The 24,121-nt window shown below is 47.8% G+C and overlaps 2 protein-coding genes across 5 annotated transcripts in view; both read right to left on the minus strand.

The window, feature by feature from the left end:
- Positions 1 to 12,459, minus strand: part of MROH2A (maestro heat like repeat family member 2A) — a 47,570-nt gene extending 35,111 nt beyond the window's left edge. The window contains 14 exon segments of the mRNA XM_049768906.1: positions 275 to 340; positions 342 to 394; positions 893 to 982; positions 3,054 to 3,119; positions 3,122 to 3,166; positions 3,279 to 3,357; positions 3,511 to 3,603; positions 5,168 to 5,311; positions 5,931 to 6,082; positions 6,591 to 6,689; positions 8,047 to 8,209; positions 8,374 to 8,505; positions 12,005 to 12,186; positions 12,375 to 12,459. Coding sequence (XP_049624863.1) covers positions 275 to 340; positions 342 to 394; positions 893 to 982; positions 3,054 to 3,119; positions 3,122 to 3,166; positions 3,279 to 3,357; positions 3,511 to 3,603; positions 5,168 to 5,311; positions 5,931 to 6,082; positions 6,591 to 6,689; positions 8,047 to 8,209; positions 8,374 to 8,505; positions 12,005 to 12,186; positions 12,375 to 12,459 — 1,449 coding nt within the window.
- Positions 12,460 to 18,928: 6,469 nt separating this feature from the next.
- Positions 18,929 to 24,121, minus strand: part of LOC126002074 (UDP-glucuronosyltransferase 1A1-like) — an 84,421-nt gene continuing 79,228 nt past the window's right edge. For all 4 annotated transcript variants that reach the window (XM_049769312.1, XM_049769313.1, XM_049769314.1 and 1 more), the window contains 3 exons: positions 23,781 to 23,868; positions 22,889 to 23,108; positions 18,929 to 19,889 (listed from right to left, as the gene is read on the minus strand). In XM_049769312.1, coding sequence (XP_049625269.1) covers positions 19,592 to 19,889; positions 22,889 to 23,108; positions 23,781 to 23,868 — 606 coding nt within the window. In that variant the 3' untranslated portion in view covers positions 18,929 to 19,591. The remainder of the gene's footprint in view (positions 19,890 to 22,888; positions 23,109 to 23,780; positions 23,869 to 24,121) is intronic.

The following is a 24,121-nucleotide window of genomic DNA, read 5'->3' on the forward strand; positions in this document are numbered from 1 at the left end:
TGACTGTGCTCAGGTTACTGTCCATGGCCTGAGTTCAAAACAAAATGGTGGGCGTGGTATGGACACTTGTGTGCATCAGCCACTGCCCTGGGATCAAGCATATAGCTATGAGTATCTTCTGACATCTGCGCATGCCAACTCTGGGGCCAGAATATACAGGACCCTGGGGGTGCAGGGGATGCTGGCGGAAACACTCATAGGACCCTTGGGGTATCTTCCAAGCTTTGGTTCATTCTAGAGCCCAGCTGCCAGGCCTGCTGTAAGGATCACTCACCAGCTTGTAGGTGGACAGTGTGAGCTGCACAGACACGTACTTCAGGCCCCAGCCTTTGATCCTGTCTTTGGAAGCCGGACAGAGCGAGCTGGCCGATGAAGCGCAGGATGGCATCCGAACCTGTGGGGGAGGGTGGCTCAGACAGGGCAGTTGGGCACGAGGCTGAACACCAAAGCATCTGAACTGGATGAATGCCTTGGAGTCACTGAGGTCTTACCTCCTCAGCCACAGTGACACCCATCATCTTTCCACCTTCTCTACCCCTATCCCCAATCCTCCCACTTTCTCTGCCTGCCCTTCTAGGGCTGGTGGCTACAGGCCCCAGCTGCACTCCACATAAAGTGGGGACTGTGATGCCTAGACCTCGACTGGATGTGGGCTAGATGCATGGCCTCTCTCTCCAAGTGGGGTGCACCCTCTACTGCTGTCTCTCAATTTCCCCATCCCCAGGATGGAGACTGACTCCCTCAACCCCAAGATTCTAGGACTGGTAGCATACATCTCAGCCTCACTGGACATGTTCTCCAGCTGAAATCCCAGAACTCTGTCACAGGACAGGTGGGAGAGGGGTCTCCCCCATGTTCCTGGGACCCTAGTACCCAGTAATCCCTGGTACACCAGCAGCTGACACCTTGGAGCGGGAGTCGGAAAGACTGTTCCTCACCACACGGATGGCCAGATAGATGGTGCGCACACTCATTTTGGGATCTGCAAAGGGAAAGCAACCTGGAGTGGGACATCCCACAGAGGGACTGACACCATCCAGCTCAGAACACCTCTCAGAAGCCTTCAGGTTCCCTCCCATGCACCTCTGTTCTTGTCTTTATCCCTTGGCCTCTGAGCCTGTGGGGTACCATAAGTGTGGAGCAGATGTCTCTCTCCACCCTTCCACCACTGCTCTGTGGATGCACTCTGAGCATGTTGGGGATCCCAGTGGAGCTGCCAGCATAGAAAGAGAGAGCCTGGAGGCCAGTACCAGCATCTCTCAGGTGAGTCCCTGCCTCTCCCTGAAGGTCCAGCAGACTCCACTTATAGGTGTTTTTGTAGCCAAGCCATATACCTCATGGAAGCAGCTGAGCAGGAGGTGTGAGAAAAGGCCAGGTGGAGGTTCTGTGCCCAGTACGGACAGGATGAGAGTTACAATCACCTCAGGGAAGGAAAAAGTGAGAAAAGAGCAAAAACAGCAGCAAGACCAGGAATGCCAGGAGGATGGAATTGGCGACAGCATTAACATCCAAAACAGAAACTTCTTTGGGGAATATAAAATATCATCTATAAAGTTTGGAAAAAAAAATCATCACCACTCTTCCTTAGTATGTATGGGAGTGCCCTTTCCAGCAAGTTTCAGCTCACTGTGATAATAATATGGCCAGACTTGTATTGGTAAGTGCTACAGGGCACTATATTAGAACTGGGGAACAAGCTGGCACTCAGAGCATGCTAGGCCAGCACCTTAGTTCTATATTATCTCTCCAGCCCACAGAGTCCTGAGTATGGGACCAGAGAGATAATTGGGAATTTGCCTTGCACATGGTTGACTTGGATTTAATCCCCAACACCCCATAGGCTCCCTCAAGTCCGCCAGGAGTGATCCCTGGATTCAGAGCCAGGAGTAATGACTGAGCATCATCAAGTGACAACCTCCACAAAAGGAAGACTGGGTATGTCCTTTCGGATCCAAGTGCACACCAATCACTATCCACACCCCGGCCCCTAGCCCCACCCCCTGGCTGGGATTTAACAACACACAAGAGTTTTTCTGGGCACTAGCAGACTGGCCACCCCAGGAGAGAGAAAGAGGAGATAGCACCCACTCCCAGATACTTCCTCCTGGCAAGGATTCTACTCATTTCTTAAGGATTCATTTTTAGATCTGAAACATTCTTCTTTGACTTAGGACCTCAGAGCAACTATTTCTCCCCGATAGTTTATCAGAAGTTGGGTTGTTGAGCTCAAACAGGAGAGCCCCTTTTGTACCAAACAGCCAGGACGAACTATCAACGGGCAGCAGTGAAGATAAGAGGTTGATTTCTTGAGATTTGAGTGGAGGAATTGCACAGTGGAGCCTGGAAAACCCAGCCCAGAGCCTGCTCTTGCCCACGACACTGTGTCAGAGCACTTGATACTGCCCTGTTTGGGCTCCACAATGCTGGGCTGAGTTACTGTCACAGATGCCCAGAGGGGCAAGGCTGAAAATATTTTTACTAACTGGCCTTTTTCCAGAAAGATGGCTGGGCCAACATATGTCAGGGGTTTTTTGTTTGTTTGTTTGTTTGTTTGTTTTTAGCATCTCTGTCCACAAAGTAGGTCAAAAGTGCCCCGTTGTGTCTTAAATTGGTCTTCCTTGAGGTAGGGGCCCCATATCTTCAGAGGGGTCTTGAAGCTCTAAAGCTCCCCAGGAGGTCCGAGGTCTGCAGGGCTTCCTGCTACCAACAGAGAGCGCCATGCTACATGAATTGCAAAGGCCTTGCCCCAGGATTTTAGCCTAAATATCAAGGTCAAGTTTAGAATGTGGGGATCAGAGATTCAGACCGAGGGGCTGAGATTGGGCATTGAAGCCATGGGGTTTTAAGACTACACTCCATGATTCAATAGCCCTTTATTGACTCTGACCTTTGAGTTAACTTTGGGATTCAGCAGTAGGATTCAAGTGAGAGCTGGATTGTGGGCTCAAGGAGATGGGAGAGGAAAAAGGGGCTAGGACACCCCTAAAAGGGGAAATGACCTTGACCGAGCTGAGAGAGTACCCAAGCCAGCCAGCACTCGAGACTGCACTCACCCTCCGCGCTCACCACTGCTTTCATGAGTGTCAGGGGTCCCCACAAGAAGGACTCTTTGCTGGTCCCATCTGGCTGAGGAAAAACTTCATCAGTTCCTTGGGGTAAGAGCGAGCTGCAGGGGGGTGAAGAGGGTAAGGTATGCTGGAGTCAAGGCACAGAGCTTGGGCAGCCAGTGGGGGGTGGGAGTCCCCCTCCCACTTAGAGAGGCGATCCTGGACTCTCACCCAGGGCAATGAAACAGTGGACTATCTCTGCCAGGTTCTGGCTGCTGTATTGCTGGTGTGCAGGAGCTTTGGAGCATACCTGGGGGTGTGTGGGAGGTGGGCTGTGATTAGGGGGTACCATGCCCAACCCACAGGCACAGAAGCAACGATGAAGCTCAATGTCCCTGTGCCTTGGCATCCTACTAACCCACCCCCATTCCCCAAACATCCCCAACCGAGGTCTCAGCCTTGCCTGAACATGCAGCTCTGAGAAAATATTGTGTAGCTGCATGGCTGGTATGGGAGTGCTGGTGAGTACCGATACCTCCAGGATTTGTCTCAGCACCTGTGGGGCACAGGAAGACAGGGAGAGGGCCGCAGGTGACTCACCACCATCACCATCTCCAATTCAGGGGCTCTAGGGTAGGCAGAGGACTTGCATGCTGTAAGAGGAAGCCTCAGTTTCCCCTCTCTAGCTGCAGCCAGCAGATCCCTTTGAGCTGTCCCCTGTCTATATCTTAGATATTCCTGTAAATTCCTGGATTCTCCCTAAGAACTGAAAGATTACATTTTCCTATAAATCCTGGCCCATGCCTCAAGCTCAAAGGAGACTCGGAGACTAAGGGGCAATCCCTGGGAATATGGTGTAATAGATGACCAAAAAAGGTCTCACATAAGTAGATAGTCCCACCCACCAACCTGAGTGCAAATTAAAGATTTTATCTGATTTTAGCTGCATACACAGGCTGTAAGTTAGTCAGACATCTCTGGGAAACAGCTAGGGATCTTCTGAGACTCTGCTAAGAAACCGAGAACTAGTTTTTCCTATAAAGACCCATAAAATCAAACATACTTGACCTAGTCTTGTATTAAGTTCCTCCCCAGGCAGGGACTTTCTTTGCCCTTTGCTTTTTTTGTTTGTTTGTTTTTGTTTTTGTTTTTGGGCCATACCGGGCAGTGCTCAGGGGTTACTCCTGGCTGTCTGCTCAGAAATAGCTCCTGGCAGGCACGGGGGACCATATGGGACACAGGGATTCGAATCAACCATCTTAGGTCCTGGATCGGCTGCTTGCAAGGCAAACACCGCTGTGCTATCTCTCCGGGCCCTGTCCTTTGCTTTTCAATAAACTCTTCTATTTCCTAACTCTGAGCCTTGTATATTTATTACTAAATAGTTTCTTCTTTGAAAATATTGATGATTCTGGGAAACTTGGATAGACACAGAGATTGGCCTCACATCACTTGCATCAGTGTCACCCCCCCTCTCCCCAGCATGTGGAGCTCTACTCAGACCTGCTGTATCTTGTTCTGCACTCTAGGCAGCACCCCTCTCACCTCCCCCATTCCCATGTTGGATAAAGCATAGCCAACACAGTACACATATGCCCTCTCTCCACCACCCCATCTCTTCTGCTGGTTTGGAACCCCATCCTGATGATTTGCAGGGGGTCACATCCGGCAGTTGTTCAGCAGTTGCTGTCAGCTTGATACTCAGGGAGTATGCAGTGTTGGGGAGATGAAACCAGTGCTCTGGTCCTTGGCATCATCTCCCCTGCTTGTCTGTAAACCAGAATGTTCTCCAGGTGGCTTCACCATGCCATTCCCTTGCTTTCTGCTCTGGATGCTCACAGCTTTAGAGTTCACAACCCATCCTAACTCCTTCTCCCATGGCTGAAAAGCTGGTGGCAGGTTCTTTCCTTACCCACAACAGCTGACCCAGGGGGAAAGTTAAGATTTTTGGGATGGGTTACAGGTAGTTACAGAGCTCAAGGTCACCCTGGGTTTGGGGAGAGGAGCCCACAAGGAGCCTTGGCCTGGGTCTTTCCCACTAGGCACTGCACAGGTGTGAACTGTCTGCAAAGTGGCCCCTTCCAGATACTGGGGAGCACTATTTTTGGGACATCTGGCACCTGGGTGATGAAGAGCGCCTCCAGGCTGCTCTGGTACTCAGCCAGAAGCAGCGGGATGTAGTCGTACACCTGCTCCCGAAGGTCATCATTGGGCAGCAGCAGTTTCAACATGGGTCGAAGGGACTTGATGACCCCCAGTTTCACCTGCCATGAAACAGGGGCTCAGACCCTTAGCCAACTATCCCTGCCTCCACCCTTTCCACAGCACACCGAGCAGAGGGCATAGGCCCAGGCTGACAGTGTCATCAGCCTGCTCAAGGTGTCCCCCAAGGAGACCCTGAGCAAGGACTTTGCCTCAGTTTCCCCTTTTGTAAAACATCCTTATTACTGTGGAGGAATGGTATGGAACTTGCTCCCAAGGAGAGGTGCCTACACGCCAGTGGTGTTGGACCTGTATGTCAGCGCTAGTCTGGGGTCAGGCTGATACCAGAGCCCACACGACTTCATAGCACAGACAAGGGGGGGGGTCACAGATGAGGTTCTGCTCCTTGGGGTTCCAGGAGGGAAGCAGGACTAGTTCAGACTCTATGCTGGTGGGGTCTGGGAGATGTGATGTGAGGGATCCACGGGGGGGGGGGGGGGGGGGGGGGGGCATCTTACCCAAGGCATTTCACCTGGAGTTACAAAAAGGAACCACCAGGGGCAGCCTCCCTTTATCAGGGTACCTGGCCTGGAGTTAGACAAGGGAACCACCAGGTGGTGTCCCTCTCTGGACACCTCACCTGAAGTTACACGAGGGAACCACCAGGAAACATCCCCTCACCTCAGGGTTGTTGTTGCGGAGCCACACCGTGATGAAATAACGGTACATGGGGAAGACCTTCACTGCAAACTGGTCCTCTGTCATCACGGGGTACACGCTGTTCTCCAGGTGCCTTAGGTAAAACTGCACCGCCTCACAGAAGGTCTCCATGGCTGTGGCAGAGCAAGGAGTCAGGAACCCTGCAGGACCTCCTATGTAATGACTGAGGTTCGACCCCAGGCAAATCCTGAGGTTAGAACTGGAATTAAGAAAGGGGTGCTTTCCTGGAGGTGAGGCCAAGTGCAGAGCTCAGCAAGCACATTTTGCTGTTTTTCTACAAGTGCCAAGGTCCACGTTGGATGGGGAAAGACCATGAGAATCAGTAACATGAAGAGCCCCCATCAGGGCCCTCATGAGAGAGGTTGTCCTTAGATATATGACCCACTGCCCCCAGTCTCCTGACTAATCCAGGCCAGAGAATGTACTTTCCTCTGAGCCAGAAGCTCCTGAGAGCACTCAAGGGACTAGACTCCTATTCCCTAAGATCTCTTCAGAGGCCACTCAGAGTGGGAGACTGAGCCACAGATTGGGGCTAAATGAACTCCTCTCTATCTAGTCAGTCTTTTTTCTCCTTTCAGTCTCTGGATCCAACCAGACCTACAAACCCAGCAGGACACGTACCACCACAGATCACCTGGCGCATCTTGGCTTCGTTGGCGAGTCTCAGCATGGTGAATATGGTGACCAGGGTGATGCCCATATACGGCATGAACTCAAACACTGCCAGGGCAGGGGCACAAGGACAGTAGGCTCAAGGAGGGAGCAGAGATGGTGATCCCACTTGCCCACATTTTCCAGCCTCCACACAGATACAATGAGGGCCCCTAAAGTGTGTGGGAAGTCAGGGGGAGGTAGAAAGAATGAGTCAGGATGGCCCAGAGGGTTGACTAGGGAGTCACTATTTGACAGACACAAGGCCACATGTCCAGTCATAGCTCCATATCTCCTCTTGCTGATGTTCCACGAGGATTCTCAGCTCTGCCACAAAGGGTGTAATATGGTGCATTGCAACCTGCATTGCTGGTGCACTAGGACCGCCATTAAATGGGTCAATGTCAGCATGTATTTAAGTGTGTGAGACTGAAATTGTGTGTGAATGTGAGTAAGTGTGCAAGTGAGTGTGGGCATGAGTGGGTGTGTGAGAATATAGGCGTGGCTGTTGTGTGGAGGTGTGTGAGTGTGCAGATATACAAGTGTGTTTGTGTGTGTGGCTCTGCAGGTGTGCAGGTAAGGGGTTATGAGTATGCGGCTGTGACTGTGTGTGTGGATGTATGACTTGCAGGTGTGTCAATGTGTGAGTGCATGCTGTGTAAGTGTGTGGGGGTATGCAGGTGTGTGGATACGGGTGTGGATGCACAGATATGTGGGTGTTTTGAATGTGCAGGTATGTGTGTGCAGCTGTGTGGATGTGGGGGAGCATTGGAGGGCTGCAATCAAGGAATTCTCTGCAGCCACAAAGGAACTGGGATGATGAAGAGAGGAGTGAGGGATCTAAGAGGAATGAGGGAGGGAGAGAGGGGCAGGAAGTGGGGGCCAGAGATCATCTAGACTGATATGTGGGCATCTGGCACATATTTCCTCAAGAAATGGGGAAAGGGGGAAAGAGAACTGGAGAAAGCGCTGAGAAGAAAGGACACAGAAGAGGGAGAGAGAGTGAGCAAGAGAGAGAGAGAGAGAGAAAGAAGGAGGAGGCAGAGAGCGATGGAGACAGAAAAATGTATTTTGGAAGAGGGAAGGGGAGGACTAGAGACAGAAATGAAGCAGTGGGAAGAGATAGGACTAACGGGAAGAAATGCCTCTAAGGGCCAGAGTTAAAGGTTTTGTCCTGCACACAGCAGACCAGGGTTGGACACCCAGCACCCCATATGGTCCCCGGAGCTTCATTAGGAGTGATCTCTGAGCACCCCTGCAAACAGAACTGCCTCCAGGAACTGGGGGTGTTTGAGGATTGGAGGCCTGGCCTGTATGAAGTCCTTAATTCAGCCCCTTCATACACAAAATACCCCATATCAGGGTCCAGACCCAGAACCCAGGGAGAGGTCAGGGAGGGCAGGGCAGGACCCAGGGCAGTCCCCACCATTGCCATTGGCCAGCTTGGCCAGGGTGATGATGACAAACTCTTCGGACAGGCTGAGGGGCTTGAGGTGGTGCTGCAGCTCATACATGACCAGGCTGAAGTGGTTTTGGGACAGGGCCACCAGCGTGTCACTGGCCACCTCTGCCTTCAAGTAGCCATCTACCTAAAGGGCAGAAGAAAGGGGTGAAGCCTGTTGGAGAGAGAAGCAGGAAGCCTTCTCATGCCTACTCCAAGCCTACTGGGGACCACAGAGCTGGATGGAGCAGGATCCTGACACAGATGGCCATGCTAGCCTGTGGGCTTTGGGATCACCCAATACCGCTTTACCTCCAAGCTGTCCCTCATCTCCTTGGAGGCAATGGAGACCAGCCTCTGCACACAGTGCTCCTCCAGCTCGCCCTCCTGCTGAATGATGTCCTGGAGGATATTGTAAATGTTGACTTTGCGCAGTGTAGAAATCTGTAAAAGAGCAGCATGGCAGAGACACCCTGGCCCTCACTCTCCTCTACCTTCCATCCTCCATCCACCACAGCTGCAAACCTAGATCCTTCATCTCCACCCATTCTTCCTCCCCGTCTGGCTCATCCCTCTCTGTGCTCACATCCTTGATTTACTGTCGGCACAGCTGGTGCTCTTCAGTTTGGAGTTTTCCCCTTATCGGAGCCAAGAAGGTGGTTTTGTTGGGGTCATAAAGATAGTAAAGAAGGAAGGGCATTTGCCTTGCACCCAGTGCACCCTGGCTTGCTCCCTGGCACTACGTATGGGTTCCCAAAGCACAGAGCCATGAGTCAGTCCTAAGCTCTGTCAGGTGTGGCCCCAACCTTCACCCCTAAATAAAATGGTGGTTTTCTCTTCCCTTTGCCCCATTAAGACTTGCCAGGGTCCTCTTGCTCTGTATTGATGCTGACATAACTCCCAGTGCCATGGCCGATGGTTGGGTTAGAATTGGATTCAGCCAATCAACAGTGTAACCCAGTGATTCTCAAATAGTGGGGCGCACCCCCAGGGGGGGCGCGAGGCTCCGTAAAGGGGGTCGCATTTGACCTCGGCAAACACTGCCATAACAAACTAAGCCCCGTGTTTATGTCTCTGTATGTCTCTGGAGCTGAGAGTTGCTGCATCCTGCTTCAAACTCCGCTACGAAAAGCTATGCATTGCAATACGGGCTCACTGTAGCCATTAATCCAGACGTCACCTCTGATTAAAAAATCAGCTCAAATTATTTTATATATTTTGTTTTGCAGGTTAAAGGGTTTGGTTTTTTGTTTGTTTTTTTGTTTGTTTGTTTTTTGTTTTTGTTTTTTTGGGTTTTGGGTCACACCCGGCATTGCTCAGGGCTTACTCCTGGCTCTATGCTCAGAAATTGCTCCTGGCAGGCCCGGGGTACCGGGATTCAAACAGATGACCTTCTGCATGAAAGGCAGAAGGCCTTACTTCCATGCTATCTCTCCGGCCCCTAAAGTTTTTTTTAATGAAGATACTATTTACAGTCGCATGGGAGGCACGAAAAATGTTTTTTCTTCCTGGGGGGCTTGACAGAAAATAATTGAGAAGCCCTGGTGTAACCCAACAACACCTGGACTGTCATATGGAGAGTGATTAATCCTAAATGAAGGCAGCTGAATAGACAAAGTTCTCTGGGGAAACACCTTCTCCTGGGAGGTAGAAAGATGCTACATCCCAATAGCAGAGACCTTAGCAAAGAAAGACTCCCAAGAAGGAAGATATTCCCCAATTAGTGTGTTCTGCTAACAAAGTCCAGGCAAAACATTTGACCTTGTTCTCCTAGTCTTAGTTGACAACTTAGAGAGACTTGGAAAACACTCTTAGAGGCTCCTCCTGTGAATTTCTGGACAGAAAAATCATCTGACTCTTGAAATTTTTTTTGTTTTGCTTTTTGTTTGTTTGGGGGCCACCCCCAGTGGTGCTAAGGGCTTACTCCTGGATCTGCACTCAGATCACTCCTGGTGAGCTCACAGAACCATATGGGAATCTGGAGATTGAACTGGGTTGGCCACATGAAAGGCAAGTGTCCTTTCCATAGTGCTATCATATTGGCCCCTGTGTGAGCTCTTGAGAATTGCAGCTCTCCAGACCAGTTTCTCCTCCATCAACATTCTTCCCTCATCAGTCCTCTTCCCTGTGAAGCTGATACTGAGACTGGAGAAATGCCCTTGGCAGCGTGTTCACAGCTGACCTGGATGTGGCAGGAATCACAGTTTCACTTCTCATGGAAACTATACTCTCTTATGCAGAGACATTGCAAAGCTTAGTATTCACCACATTCTAGTCTTCGATAAATCAAATGTCTGAGGTTTAGGCAGAATGAGAGCGATTACCCCCTTTCCTCCAACATATCATCATCACACACATACCCCACCTTTGGTCAAGCCCTGTAAAATCACCCCCATGTGCTTTATTTCCAAGCCCAGGTGAACAAGTCTGAATCAGGATCACACAAGAAATAATCCAAACCAGACAGAAGGTGAAACACGTGTAGTCTGGCAGTCTTCTCCCTAGTATGGAGCTCCTGCTACCTTCCAGAACTACTGTTTTTATTGAGCTCAGAGATCACCCCTGTGTGGGGTAGTAAACCCATCAAAGTTTACAAGTAAGACAATCTCTGTTTGGGGGTAAATTCAAGTTATAAACAAACATACAAAGAAACCAGGGATGATCTTTGTTTTGGGTAAAAATGAGATGTAACCCAGCAAAGCCCCATCTAGAATTATGCAAGTCTCCTCCTATAAATAAATAGCCCTATTTAGTGCTGGAAACTTCCTATGCATTCACCCCAGGAATTACGATGTCAGATGCCTCAGATGGGCAGAGCAGGGAGGGCCAAGATCCCAAGATTGCTTTGAGCCAAGAATATCCAAGGTGGAGAGCCAAGAGACAGAGAAATGGTACAGTAGGTAAAGTGCTTGCCTTGCATGCAACTCACCTTGGTTGGATCCCCCAGCACTGCATTACAATCTTTCCCAAGTACCCCTAGGCATGATCCTACAGCACAGTCAGGAGTTAGCCCTGAGCATGGATGACTATGGTCTAAGATAGGCTCTACCACTCCACAAAGATGGGCAATAGCCCTCTTTATTATATGATCATTACAATCCATTTTCTCAGCTATAAGCACAGCTGTATTTGCAGTTCCCAATTGCCAAGGTAACCCCCCAAAAAAATGACCAACTATGGACAAGAATCGGGAGACACTTCAACTCTGGGAAATCAGCACCCAGAGTCCCATTCTTCTCTGAAACATCATACTTTTCTTCCCCATACTTTTGGACCCTGTTTCTATACCTCCATAAGGCATAAATCTGTGTGGGAGCATGCTTCTCTCTACATGTGTATACACGCTACTTCCTCAGAGCATGAAACATGGACTACACAGAGAGCACTCACTCCTACCTTTCATAAACTGACTCAGGAACAAAGCCATCCTCCTTCCATTACTTTTCCTTTCATTCACCTATTCACCTCTCTACCCAGCACCCTTCACCCTCCCTGAGATTACATACAGTAATCGATAGAACAATAGAGAGTAATAGATAGAACAATCATTTCAAATTGAACTGTGTTGGTCTAAGTTTTGATCATTCTGTTTTCCTTTGTGTTATAACAAACAATAGAAAGAAAATTTGGTTTTGCTTGCATGGATGCAGGCTGAGGTGGTGGGTGAGAGGTTGGGGACACTAGTGAAGGGAAGGTCCTACTGGGTGGTGAAACTGGTGTTTGACTACTTAATGTTTGAAATAACTGTGGATAAATCACCCCACTGACTGAGAAACCTCCTGTCCACCAGATTCCTTTCCCTCCACCTCTCTGACTCAACCTCTTGGCAAAAGACTGGCACTGCCCAACCTCAGTGCTATGAAGCCCCTGAAAGACATAAGGCCCTCCAGGATTGATGGGGTAGCAGGGCTCCAGTAAGGCGAGCCTGGGGAGTCAGACTAACCTTGGGCATCTGTAAGCAGCGAATGAGTGCATTCAACACAACCTCTGGCTCTCTGGAGGCCTTGTCCGTGATGATGACCGAAGCCAACATCTTCCGCATGTCCAGCCCCACCCCAGCATTTTCCGTCTTGGCTAATTCACCCTCCATGATGTCCAGGAGGTTTGTGACTTGCTGGAAAGTAGCTGAGACAAAAGGAATTTCAGGGACAGAATGGGGCTGCTACTCAAAACCTACTCCCTGCCCCTCCCCTCTCTTTGTCTTATGCTCTCTCCATAGAAAGCAGCTGAGACCACAGAGCTGGAAGAGGGGCTGCCATGGGGAGACCTGGCAACTGAAGGGCACAATCACACAGCCCAGGGATATTCCTTACCATTGTCATTGGGGTTCAGAGGACCCAGAATCTCTGCTTCCTCTGGAGGGTCCTCATTGGAGGGCTCTGCAGCTGCTTCTGTCATCTTCTCCTCACACCCTCAAACCCTTTTGAGAAAAGCAAAATTCATACTTTATTTTTTGGCAGGAGTTTGGAGAGGGGGAGTTTCAACTACACATGGCAGTGCTCAGAAGTGACTCTTGGCAGTATTAAAAATAAAGACCAAAAAAAAATAGTAAAGACCATGGGCCAGAGCAATAGCACAGTGGTAGGGAGTTTGCCTTGCATGTGGCTGACCCAGGATGGACCTGGGTTCAATCCCCTGGGTCCCATATGGTCCCCCAAGCCAGGGTCAATTTCTGAGCACTTAGTCAGGAGTAACCCCTGAGTGTCACCAGGTGTGCCCCCCCCAAAAAAGAGTAAAGACCATATTCAATATTAGGACTTGGCCAAGACATGGCAACCTTAACCCCTGTACTATCTCTCTAGCCTAAAATGCTCCTTGAGTATATCATGCCAAGATAGAACAATCATTTCAAATTGAACTGTGTTTTCCTTTGTGTTGTAACAAACAATAGAAATAAAATTTGGTTATGCTTGCATGGATGCAGGCTGGGGCGGTGGGTGAGAGTTTGGGGACACTAGTGAAGGGAAGGTCCTACTGAGTGGTGGAACTGGTGTTTGACTACTTAATGTTCGAAATAACTGTATTATGAGCAATTAGTAAATCATAGTGTTGTAATAAAAATTGGAATAAAATGGTTCTTGTTTTAATTTTTATTATGGAGTCTACACCTGACAGTGGTCAAGGGTTACTTCTAGCTCTGCACTGAGAAATTAGTCCTGGCAAGTTCGCAAATCATGGAATGCCGAAGATCGAACCTGGGTTTGACCACATGCAAGACGAATGTCCCACTCACTGTGTCATTACTCCAGTCCCTAAAATGCTTCTTATGATAACATGTCCTAACAGAACCCTCAATAAGTCTCACACACTCAGTGTGGTCCCCTGCTCTGGAGTATGAGCAGAATTGTCAACAGTTACCAAAAGAATTGGGCCAGGGGCAGGAACAAATAGCTCAGCAGGTAGGGTGTTTGCCTTGCACACAACCCACCCAGGTTCACTCCTCAGCATCCCATATGATCCCCCAAGCCGGACAGGAGTGATTTCATACTGCAGAGCCAGGAGTAACCCAAGCACTTTCAGGTGTGCCTTCTCACAAAATAGAATTGAACCGAAGTGACCATAGACAACTCATTTAGATCTACAAGTCTCCAACTCATTCAGTCCCTCTTCCCCCACTCAGAGGGTCGTCTATGACAGAAGCTCCTTGGGGTGGGGGCAGCAGACACAAATGCAGACATAAGATGGAAGACTGAGCGTCCCCCATATCATTTGTTATCCTTTTCTCAGGAGGCTGCACCTCAGCTTCTTTCCTAGAAGGGTATACTGTATTTAGGGATGGCCTTAAAGGGTTGGTCTACCCTGAATACTGACCTGTTCCCAGAGTCCCCTCCAGAATGGAACACAAGAAGGCCAGAAGAAAAGTCTATTATTGGCTGAATTCACATCAATAGTAATATAGACACAGCAGCATGAGTGAGATAACAGTTGGGCCCCTCTGTTGAATGAGGATGATGAAGGAGGCTCCTGCCATGCTGGGAGGGCTTCATCAGAATTGCACAGTTGGCTTCCAGACCTGTGGAACTCTGAGATCAACTGCCTCTCTGAGTCCCCATCCAACAGGAGCTTTGGGTTAAGCAGAGATCATGTCCTAAGATGACATACTCTACCTCATTCTGCCCTTCAACTTTTTGTCACCCATATGTGGTACAGTATGGTAGCCTGTTGGGGAAAGGGAAATAGTGGGTGTGGGGGTGATTCCCAATCACAGGACCTTCAATTATAGGGATGTGGCCTGAATAGTGGGTGAGTGGAGTGTGGAGTGTGGGGGTGACAGAGGGCACCTACGGAGGCCATACCTCCTTCCCATCTGACAGGCTAGATGGAGAAGAGGATTCCCACTGGAAGAATATTTAGAAGATAAAGAACCTCAGAGAATAGGGACTCTGTTTCTCAGAGAGTCACAAAGGAATCCTAATCACCTTGGCTGTGGGAGATGGTCTAGATCACTGACTAGCTGGTGAGTTATCAGCCTATAGAAACTTTTCTATAGATCTCTTGGCCAGAGAACAGGATTCAACACCACATAGGTTCTGAGTTGCAATTCGCATCCACAATGTCTCAACCTCTGCTTGATCACACCAAATACTAGGGTTTGGAAAATACCCAAGAAGACGGTCATCAAACATGCTGACTTTCGCAGTTCTCTCTGCCCTACCTTTTCTCTCTCTCACTCAGGCCTTGTTTACTTTCCTTTCTTTTGTTTTTTTGTTTTGTTTTGGTTTTGGTTTTGGGGCCACACCTGGTGATGCTCAGGAATTACTCCTTGCTATGAGCTCAGAAATCGCTCCTGGCTTGGGGGACCATATGGGATGCCAGGGTATTAAACTGCGATCCGTCCTAGGCTAGTGCACGCAAGGCAGACACCTTACGCCTTGTGCCACCACTCTGGCCCCAGGCCTTGTTTTCTTTTTAAAGAAAGAAGGTTGCAACCTCCATTCCTAAACCCTAGCAACTTTGTGCCTTTGGTGAGCCAACAAAATCTAGAGGCAGCCATCTACCTCCAGTGGGAAGGAAGACATGTTCTTGTGTTCTGAGGATCTAAAGACCCAACCTGTGGAAGATGGATGATTCAAAGTCAGGAGTGAAGGTACCAGCTATCACTTCATGACAAACCTCCAAAGGGAATGAATGAAAATAATTGCTCCTTATTCTGTATGAGTGTGTGGCTCTGTTGATGTGGGCCTCATCCAAGCAAGTACAACTAGAGTCATCTAGATGTCTATGAGAAGTTAGTGAATTGGGTGGGGGCATGCTAACCTCACACATGTGTCTCAGCAGTGGGTGGTAATTGGTTAAAGGAACAAAAGTGAAAGGAACATGGCAGTGTACCATGCTCAACTAGAAGTTGAGCAGATTCCAGGAGAGTAAGCAGAACATGATGGTCTGCTGAGGTAAAACATGAATTAGCACCTATCACCTCTGCCATATCCCATGGTCAAGATAGAACATGGGTAAACTGGAGCTCAAGATCAAGTATGTGGAAGTGGGGTTGTCTCCTTTTGAATTTTGGAGCTGCAGAGTCACACTGTGGAAGGACACATAGAGATGGAGAAAGGAACCATCTTGCTGTCAGTCATCTGGTGAGGGTAGAAACCAAAGCAAATAGAAGAAGCTCCCACGTCTGGAGAAAACTCTACATTGAAGAGAAAGAAGTGGGTTCTGCTTATTTCTCCAAAGCAAAATCCCCTTTGATTTATTTTCCCAATTTTGGCTATCATCTTTGAGTCACAATGCATCTTTGAAATTGGCATTCTTGGGTATTGCCATGCTAGAGTTTTCTTTTCTTTTCTTTTTTCCCTTGGTTTTTGGGTCACACCTGGCAGTGCTCAGGGATTACTCCTGGCTCTATGCTCAGAAATCGCTCCTGGCCCTCTCGGTGACCATATCTGATGCCGGGATTCGAAGCACCAACCTTCTGCATTCAAGGCAAACGCTTTACCTCAATGCTATCTCTCCGGCCCCATGCTAAGAGTTTTCATCTCTACAACAGAACTATCCTGACAACAAAAAATACTCTCTGAAGAAACCCTGGTGTGTCACTGCCTGAAAAGGCTAAGGAAAATAAGTGGAAATGATGTGCAGAAGTTGATCCACAGGCAACCTTCAAGGTGTGGCCATCACTCCACAGCTCTTAACACCCCCATCTTCACAGATGGAAGGGGGAGGCCTTGTTTTTCTTCTCATCGATCCTGATTGGACAAGAAGTGGACGCTTGATTCAGTAGACCAGGCAGACTTGTTCTCCCAAGAATAAGAATTTAGGATATCCTTTATAAGAAAGGAAAGCAAATCTCTGGACTGTGGAGCAGAGAAGGCCAAGAAGACAAGAAATATAAAGACACAGGAGAAGACTGAAGAGATAGCACAGCTGCAGGGCATTAGCCTTAGACGCAGAAGTACAGTGGTTCGAATCCCGGGATCCCATATGGTCCCCCAAGCCTGCCAGGAGCATAGATTTCTGAGTGTAAAGCCAGGAGTAATCCCTGAGCGCTGCCAGGTGTGACCCAAAAACCAAACAAACAAACAAAAAAAAGACACAGGAGGAGCCCCATGGAGCCTCACTTCTTCAGGAAGCCTGCTTCATTCCCAAATACACAATTCTTTAAGGCCAGGGATGTAACTTTGTAACAGCACATTTGTTTTGCACATGTGAGGCCTTGAATTCAATCCCTGACATCACACACACACACACACACACACACACACACACACACACACACAAACACACAGACTCTTTTTTGTTTTGTTTTGTTTGGGGGCCACACCCAGCAACGCTCAGGGATTATTTTTGGCTCTGTGCCCAGAAATCACTCATGGCAGGCTCGGAGGACCATATGGGGTGCCTGAAATCGGATCTGGGTCCGTCCCAGGTTTGCCCTGTGCAAAGCAATTGCCCTACCGCTCCAGCTCCCACACACAGACTCTTAAAGTTATTTCTGTTATTCCAAAAGAGCCCACTTTTGCTGACTATCCTGAATTGGATTCCCTTTCTTGGAACAAGAGGAACAAAGGCACCTGGGGTGGTAGGTGGTCAGAAAAGCTGGGGTCTCTGAAAGCCCTGGGGCATCAGAGAGTAGGACAGTGAGGTTGGTGAGGGATCCTGGGGGAACCGGACGGAGGAGCCTGAAACCCTCCCTCACTCCAAGACTATACAATTCAAATGTCTACTGGTCTCATAGAGCAAGCAAAAACAAACAAAAATGAGAGGGGACTTAGTTCAAGAACACATAAAGGAAATAAAATATTAGGCAGAACTGGCAGGTGAATGTAGAAATGTTATTCCATAGGTAAAACATTCCATAGGCAAACAGGCAAAGGATATTCTCCCAAAGAGAAGTTAAATGTCCCATAAGCTTAAAATGGTGGAGAGGGTGGAAACACAAAAGTTCAAAGGCACTTGGGTATTCAGAAAAGCTGGGGATGCTGATAGTGTTGGGGGGACAGGAAATGTGGGCATTTAAACAGGCAAGGCTTAAGCTTTAATAGCCACAAAGATAATGTAAAATAAGAATCCTCTTGTTGGGGCCAGAGCACAGAAGAGAAAGTAGGATATTTTCCTTGCACACTGTCAACCCGGGTTCAATTCCCAGTATCTCATATGGTCCTCTGAGCCCTGCCAAGAAAGATCCCTGAACATAGAGCCAGGTATATGCCTTGAGCATTGATTGTAAGACGTGGCTCTAAAAAAAAAAAAAAAAAAAGAGTTCGCTTGTTATCTTTCCAATAAACAAATGCCTTGGTGAGTTCAGGATGTTCTTTTAGACCAGAGGGCATAGGTTGGCTCTCAAACATTGTCACTGGATGCAGCTTGGGTAGTTCTCAAAGCAGTTGCTTGAGCAGTGATGACAGGTTATGGCCATCTTCGATCCCCTGTGTTTTTCCTCTGCAAAATTGCATTGCACCTCTCTCCCATGACCCTCTCTGCTTTCCCAGTCCCCGATACCTGGCCCTGGACCAACCATGAGAGCAGGCAGAGTGCTTGGTCACATCAGACTTTTGATTATCAGCTGGGTGCATCTTGAATCCATGCCTTAAGGAAACCCAAACAGAACTATTGACTTGCTACAAAGCAGTTTCTCAGGGAGATAACAAAGGCCAGCTATAAGAGCATTCGTTCAATGTCTTTCTGATGCTCAAATCTACACCCAGTGGTGCTCAAGTGTCATGCAGGAAGTGCACAGGATAGAAGTCAGGACCTCATATATGCCAGATAGGAACTCTACCACTTGAGCCCTATCCCAGTCCATCCTAGAGGCCCTTTTGAGGATCAGAAATAAAAATGAAACCCAGAAATACCACCCAGAAGAAGTGATTAAGTATTTCCTAGAAAATCAATGTCATATAATAGTTGTGGGCCACTCAAAGCAAATGGCATGCTCTTCAAAGACATGGGGAGAATATCCTTAATAGACTGACATGAAGGAATAATGCTTTTTTTTTTTTTTTTGCTTCTAGCTCTCTTGCCATAGTGGCAATATTTTACAAGGTCAAGTATTTGCCAGAATTGTATCTAATTGGGGCTGAAGTGCTAGTGGGGAGAGCACTTACCTTGCATGTGCCTAAACCTGTTCAATTCCCAGCATCCCATATGGTTCTGTGAATAATGCCAGGAATAACAGAAGAACCCCTGAAACCCTCCCTTACTGGAGTAACCCCTGAATATATTGGAAGTGGCACACACACAAAATTGTATCCAGTTATTCCTGGGAAACATAACTGCTGCCAATTTATATTTTCTGTGGTCTCTGTCTGTGCACCTCCATATTTTTCCCGTTTTCTGTCATATTCAGGCATCACTTTTGTGATTAGAATATGTACTGTTGAGTCAATAAATGCAACACCAATACAGAGGAAAAACACCCAGGAAAGAGAATTTCAAGAATTTATTAATATGTTCTTATTGTGGGAACTCTGTGAGTTGAACAATCCATATCAGACACCATCCTTTCTGACTCATCACACAATTGATCTATTGGGTACAAACCCACAAAGATCACCATCACAGGCACTGCCCTCTTCAACGACACACCACACGTATTTTCACTCCCCTATAGCCAGAAATCTCACACCACACCCCTCATCATTTACTAACAACTTACTCTAGAGGAGGGAGTAGCTTTTCATTTCATTTTATTTTATTTTATTTTTCTAGTAGCAACCAACGTCTAGGAAGCTTGATGCCACCTGTCATTATTGGCTCCATCTCAGGCCTCTCTAAAGCCAGGAGATGATATCAGGACTTTCATCCAAGGTGGAAACAGCCACAACCCCCAACTGATCCCATTTCTGGGTCAGAACGTGCTTGGAGACCTTCCCAGACCTCTCAGAGGTCAAGTAAAAATTTCCAAGTGTGATACAGGTTGGAGTAACTGGAGGCGCAGAAAATGTGTCCAAATGGCCACTAGTAATTTATGGCTCAAGATTTTCTGGCTTATTTCCATTGAACTACCCCGGGGTGACAAAATTCATGACACAGGTCTTTTTTGAGGAGTGGACAGTGATGGGGTCTGCCTATCACCTTGCAGCCCTTCTCAATTTGTCTTGGACTTGTGGGCTTTCTTCCCACGCACTTTCTTCCCGAAGCACTTCCGGCAGCCAAAGGCGCAGCATTTGTAGGTGATGAAAAGAACACCCAGTACGATGGACAGGAGGAAGGCAATCACGTCCAGAGAGTGGTACTGGTACCAGGTGAGGTCGTGGGCAGCAGGGCGCAAGTGTGGTGCGCCCTTGTGCCTCATGACAAACTCGACCCAGAACACAGCCAGATCCAAGGGCTCTATGGGGCGATCCTTGTGCAAGCTGGAGAGACGCATGATGTTTTCCTTGTAGCTAAACACAGAGACAAAGATGCGTGAGAGCCTGAAAAGTTTGGGGCTAGGCTTTGTGCTAGTTATGAGTGGGGGAATGCTGTCCCATAGAAGTACTGTTTTTGTTATAAGCAAGCAAGAAAGTTTTTTCACATGCTCACAAAGCATACATACATTCATCATCTTCTAAAAAATATTAGCAAACCGAGGCCAGATTGGAAGGGAGAGAGGAAAGGGAGGTTGGGTGGGAGGAAGGGAGGGAGGTTGGGAGGGAGGGAGGGAGGGAAGGAGGAAGGAAGGGAGGGGGAAAGTGAGGGATTGGGAGGGATGGAGGGAGGGAGAGAGGGAGGGAGAAAGGGAAGGAGGGAAAATGAGAGGGAGGGAAGGGAGGGAAAATAAGAGGAAGGGAAGGAACGAGAGAGGGAGAGAGGAGAGGGAGGGAGGGGGAAAGAGGGATGAAGGGGAAAAGGGAGGGATTGGGAGGGAGGGAGGGAGGGAGGGAGGGAGGGAGGGAAGAAGGGAGGGAGGGAGGGAGGGAAGAAGGGAGGGAGGGAGGGAGGGAGGAAGGAAGGAAGGAAGGAAGGAAGGAAGGAAGGAAGGAAGGAAGGAAGGAAGGAAGGAAGGAAGGAAGGAAGGAAGGAAGGGAAAGGTAGTTAAAGACAAGGAAGGCAGGGAATGAATACAAAGGAAAGAAGGATAGATGGATGAAAGGAAGGAAATAAAAGGAAAGAATGAAACTAAAAGGGCAGAAGGGTGGGACAGAAGAAGGAAGGAAGGAAAGAAATAAAATGAAGGAAGCAAAAGTGAAAGGAAATAAAAAGGAAGAAAGGGGGCCGGTGAGGTGGCGCTAGAGGTAAGGTGTCTGCCTTGCAAGCGCTAGCCAAGGAAGGACCGCAATTCAATCCCCCGGCGTCCCATATGGTCCCCGCAAGCCAGGGACAATTTCTAAGCGCTTAGCCAGGAGTAACCCCTGAGCATCAAATGGGTGTGGCCCAAAAAATAAAATAAGGAAGAAAGGAAGAAAAGGGGATATGAAAGGGAAGAAGGGGAGGGAGGGAGAAAGATTGATGATTGGGTGAAGGAGGGATGAATAGGGGAAAGAGAAAATAAGATACTTATTCAGGGGTAATTATTATTTTTGATGCCTTTAAACATGTTCATCTGATTTATATACACTCTTAGAAGTAATATTGATATTGGATCATAAATCAGTTATACTTCTTTTATGTAATTATTAATAAAAATTAAGCTTTGAGAGTTGAAAAATCAATTTCAGAATTGAAAAATCAATTTCAGAATTTCTGTGTTTTTGGTGCATAATCTTCCCTTTTTCATTGTCCATTTCTCTTTATTTTACATAGGAAGGGAGTCAAACTAGGGCACTGTGTACATAGAGATGTACAGTCAGTTAAAGCAGGCTCCAATGAAGAGCTGGCTTATTAGTGAACTGAGCAATCTATGTTTTTTCAAAAGAAATAATATACAAAGGACCTGAACCAAGTTTTTCTGAAGTTACAAGAGGTGGTGTGGAAACAAAACAAGACAAAGGGGAGGGGATGGAGATGAGAGAGAGAGAGAGAGAGAGAGAGAGAGAGAGAGAGAGAGAGAGAAAGAGAGAGAGAGAGAGAGAGAGAGAGAGAGAGAGAGAGAGAGAGAGAGAGAGTCTGCCACAGAGACAGGCAGGAGAAGAGGGCAGGGGAGGAAAAATGGGGACATTGGTCATAGGAAATGTTCACTGGTGAAGGGTGTAGAACATTGTGTGACTGAAACTCAATCATGAACAACTTTGTAATGTGTATTCCACAGTTATTAATTTAAACAGTTATTTAAAAAAATAAAAAGAAGTGGGCTGTGTCTGAAACAGATCCATGTCTGCTACTAACATAAAGCTCAGGAATGAGTTTTGTCAGCATGAAGAGAGAGTTTTCATTGTTGGGGTTTGTGCACAGAATGGCCTGGCCTGGCACGTGGGCTTCCAGAAATATTGCTGGAATGAAGGAATGAGAATCACACCCCCTTCTCTGGGAAGGCTGACTGCAAGCACAGTCCTATAGGCTGGGTACTTCTCTCCCTTGGCACCCCATCTGAAAGTATGCAGAAGCTTGCAATAAATCCTCATGTCATCCCCTTCTCTCCTTTCCAGGTTAATGAGAACCCTCACGTAATGTCACCTTCCATCTGAATACTCTCCTGCTTTTACACACCTTGAACCCCTGAGACCTTTCTTCAAAATGAAACAACTTGAGTTGCTTCATGTGAGTAAACTGAAATGCTTATGTACCCACACACATACATATATGTACACATGTGTATGCACACCTGTGAGTTGATGTACTTTATTCAAGTGTGTGCAGGCACATACATACACATTCACATATGTGTTCCTCTACCAGCATGTAAGTCTACATATGTACATTCTCACTTATGACTGTGCACATTATTGTTGGGTATAAAATCACTGTAGATTGTCAATTCTCTCATAAAATTTTGTGTGGTGTGGTGCCAGATGTGTGCCCCACCACTGAGTGGCCTTCTGGTCTGTCCACAGATTCCAATCAGCTCACTCTAAGTGAGGTTGGCAGCAATGAAATAAATGTCAGAGACCATTTGATCAGATGCTTTCTTCTTTTGAATCATTTTAACAGCCAGATTTTGAGCACAGGGGCCTTGGAATTTTGCCTGCATGCTATCACATGATCCCACCCAAGTTCCACAAAACTCTGGACTCGTTTTTATCTCTAGTTTCAGTGCTGGTTTTTCTGTTTTTGATGTTGTTTATCAGGGGCCACATCTGGTGGTGCACAGGACTTACTTCTGGCTCTGCACTCAGGAATCACTCCTGGTGGTACTCAGGGGACCAGATGGGATGCCGGGGATTGAGCTCAAGTTGGCTGCAAGCAAAGTAAATGCCCTCTCTGATGTACTATCTCTCAGGTCCCCTATTTTCACATTTTAGTATCTTATGGGCATGTGATGACTCCCCAAAAGTAAGACCATGTTTCTGTGTGACTTCCCTTGTACCTTTTATCATAGATGACAGCTTTCAGGGCCTTAGATAAATCTTCGGAAGTCATTTCCAGGACATTCAGAGTCACACCAGCTCCCCTGGACTCCATGCGTTTTGCATTGTCCATCTGGTCTCCGAAGAGAGGCAGCATTACCATGGGCACGCCATTGCATATTCCTTCATATATTCCATGGGAGCCAGAATGTGTAATGAAGGCACGCGTCTTGGGGTGACCTGGGAAGCACAAAGGGAAGTATTTGGAGTCAGGTCACTGAGACCCACAATCTGACCTCATCAAAGTTTTCACTTCTATTTTATTTTATTATTTTATTGTATTTGTTTTTTGGGACACACCCAAATGTTCTGTGACACTCAGGGGTTACTCCTGGATATAAGCTCAGAAATCACCCCTGGTTTGGGGGACCATATGGGATGCTGGGATTCAGCCCGTGGTCGGTCTGTCCTAAGTTAGCCACGTGCAAGGCAAATGCCCTACTACTTGTGCCACCACTCCAGCCCCAAAGTTTTCACTTTTTAAAGACTCCATACTGGGACTGGAATAGAATAGGGGGAAGGCACATGCCTTGCACACACCTGGCCCCGGATGAATCCTCAGCACTGCATATGGCCCCCTAGCACAGTTAGGGTCACACTTGAGCGCAGAACCAAGGATAGCCCTAAGAATTAACCCAATATCCACCACCACCACCCAAAAGGACTCCATATGTCTGTCCATTATGCTTTTGCGGAAGAAAATGAGTGAAGACACCTCACTAGGTAAGGAGCAAGGCCAGGTCCGCTGGTCATTATATTTCCCAGTTATATGATCCTTCAGAACATCTGGGCAGAAGCCACTTTTTGGATTTAATCTTGGCTTGAGTTGCACATCAAACCCTCCCCACGTACCAAGCAGATCATTCTGAGGCAGCCACTTGACAAGTTTTGTGTTCTTGGCAAGATTTGAGGGTGGAGTTCCAGTGTACCTCCACAGAACCTTGCAGAGACAAAAAGCACAAAGAAAGACCATAATGTGACTTTGTTTTTGTTTTGTTTTGGTTTTGTTTGTTTGTTTTTGGGCCACACCCGGCAGTGCTCAGGGGTTACTCCTGGCTGTCTGCTCAGAAATAGCTCCTGGCAGGCACGGGGGACCATATGGGACACCGGGATTTGAACCAACCACCTTAGGTCCTGGATCGGCTGCTTGCAAGGCAAACGCCGCTGTGCTATCTTTCCGGGCCCGTGACTTT

The sequence above is a fragment of the Suncus etruscus genome, chromosome 2, assembly GCF_024139225.1.
Source record: "Suncus etruscus isolate mSunEtr1 chromosome 2, mSunEtr1.pri.cur, whole genome shotgun sequence".
NCBI classification, from domain to species: domain Eukaryota; kingdom Metazoa; phylum Chordata; class Mammalia; order Eulipotyphla; family Soricidae; genus Suncus; species Suncus etruscus.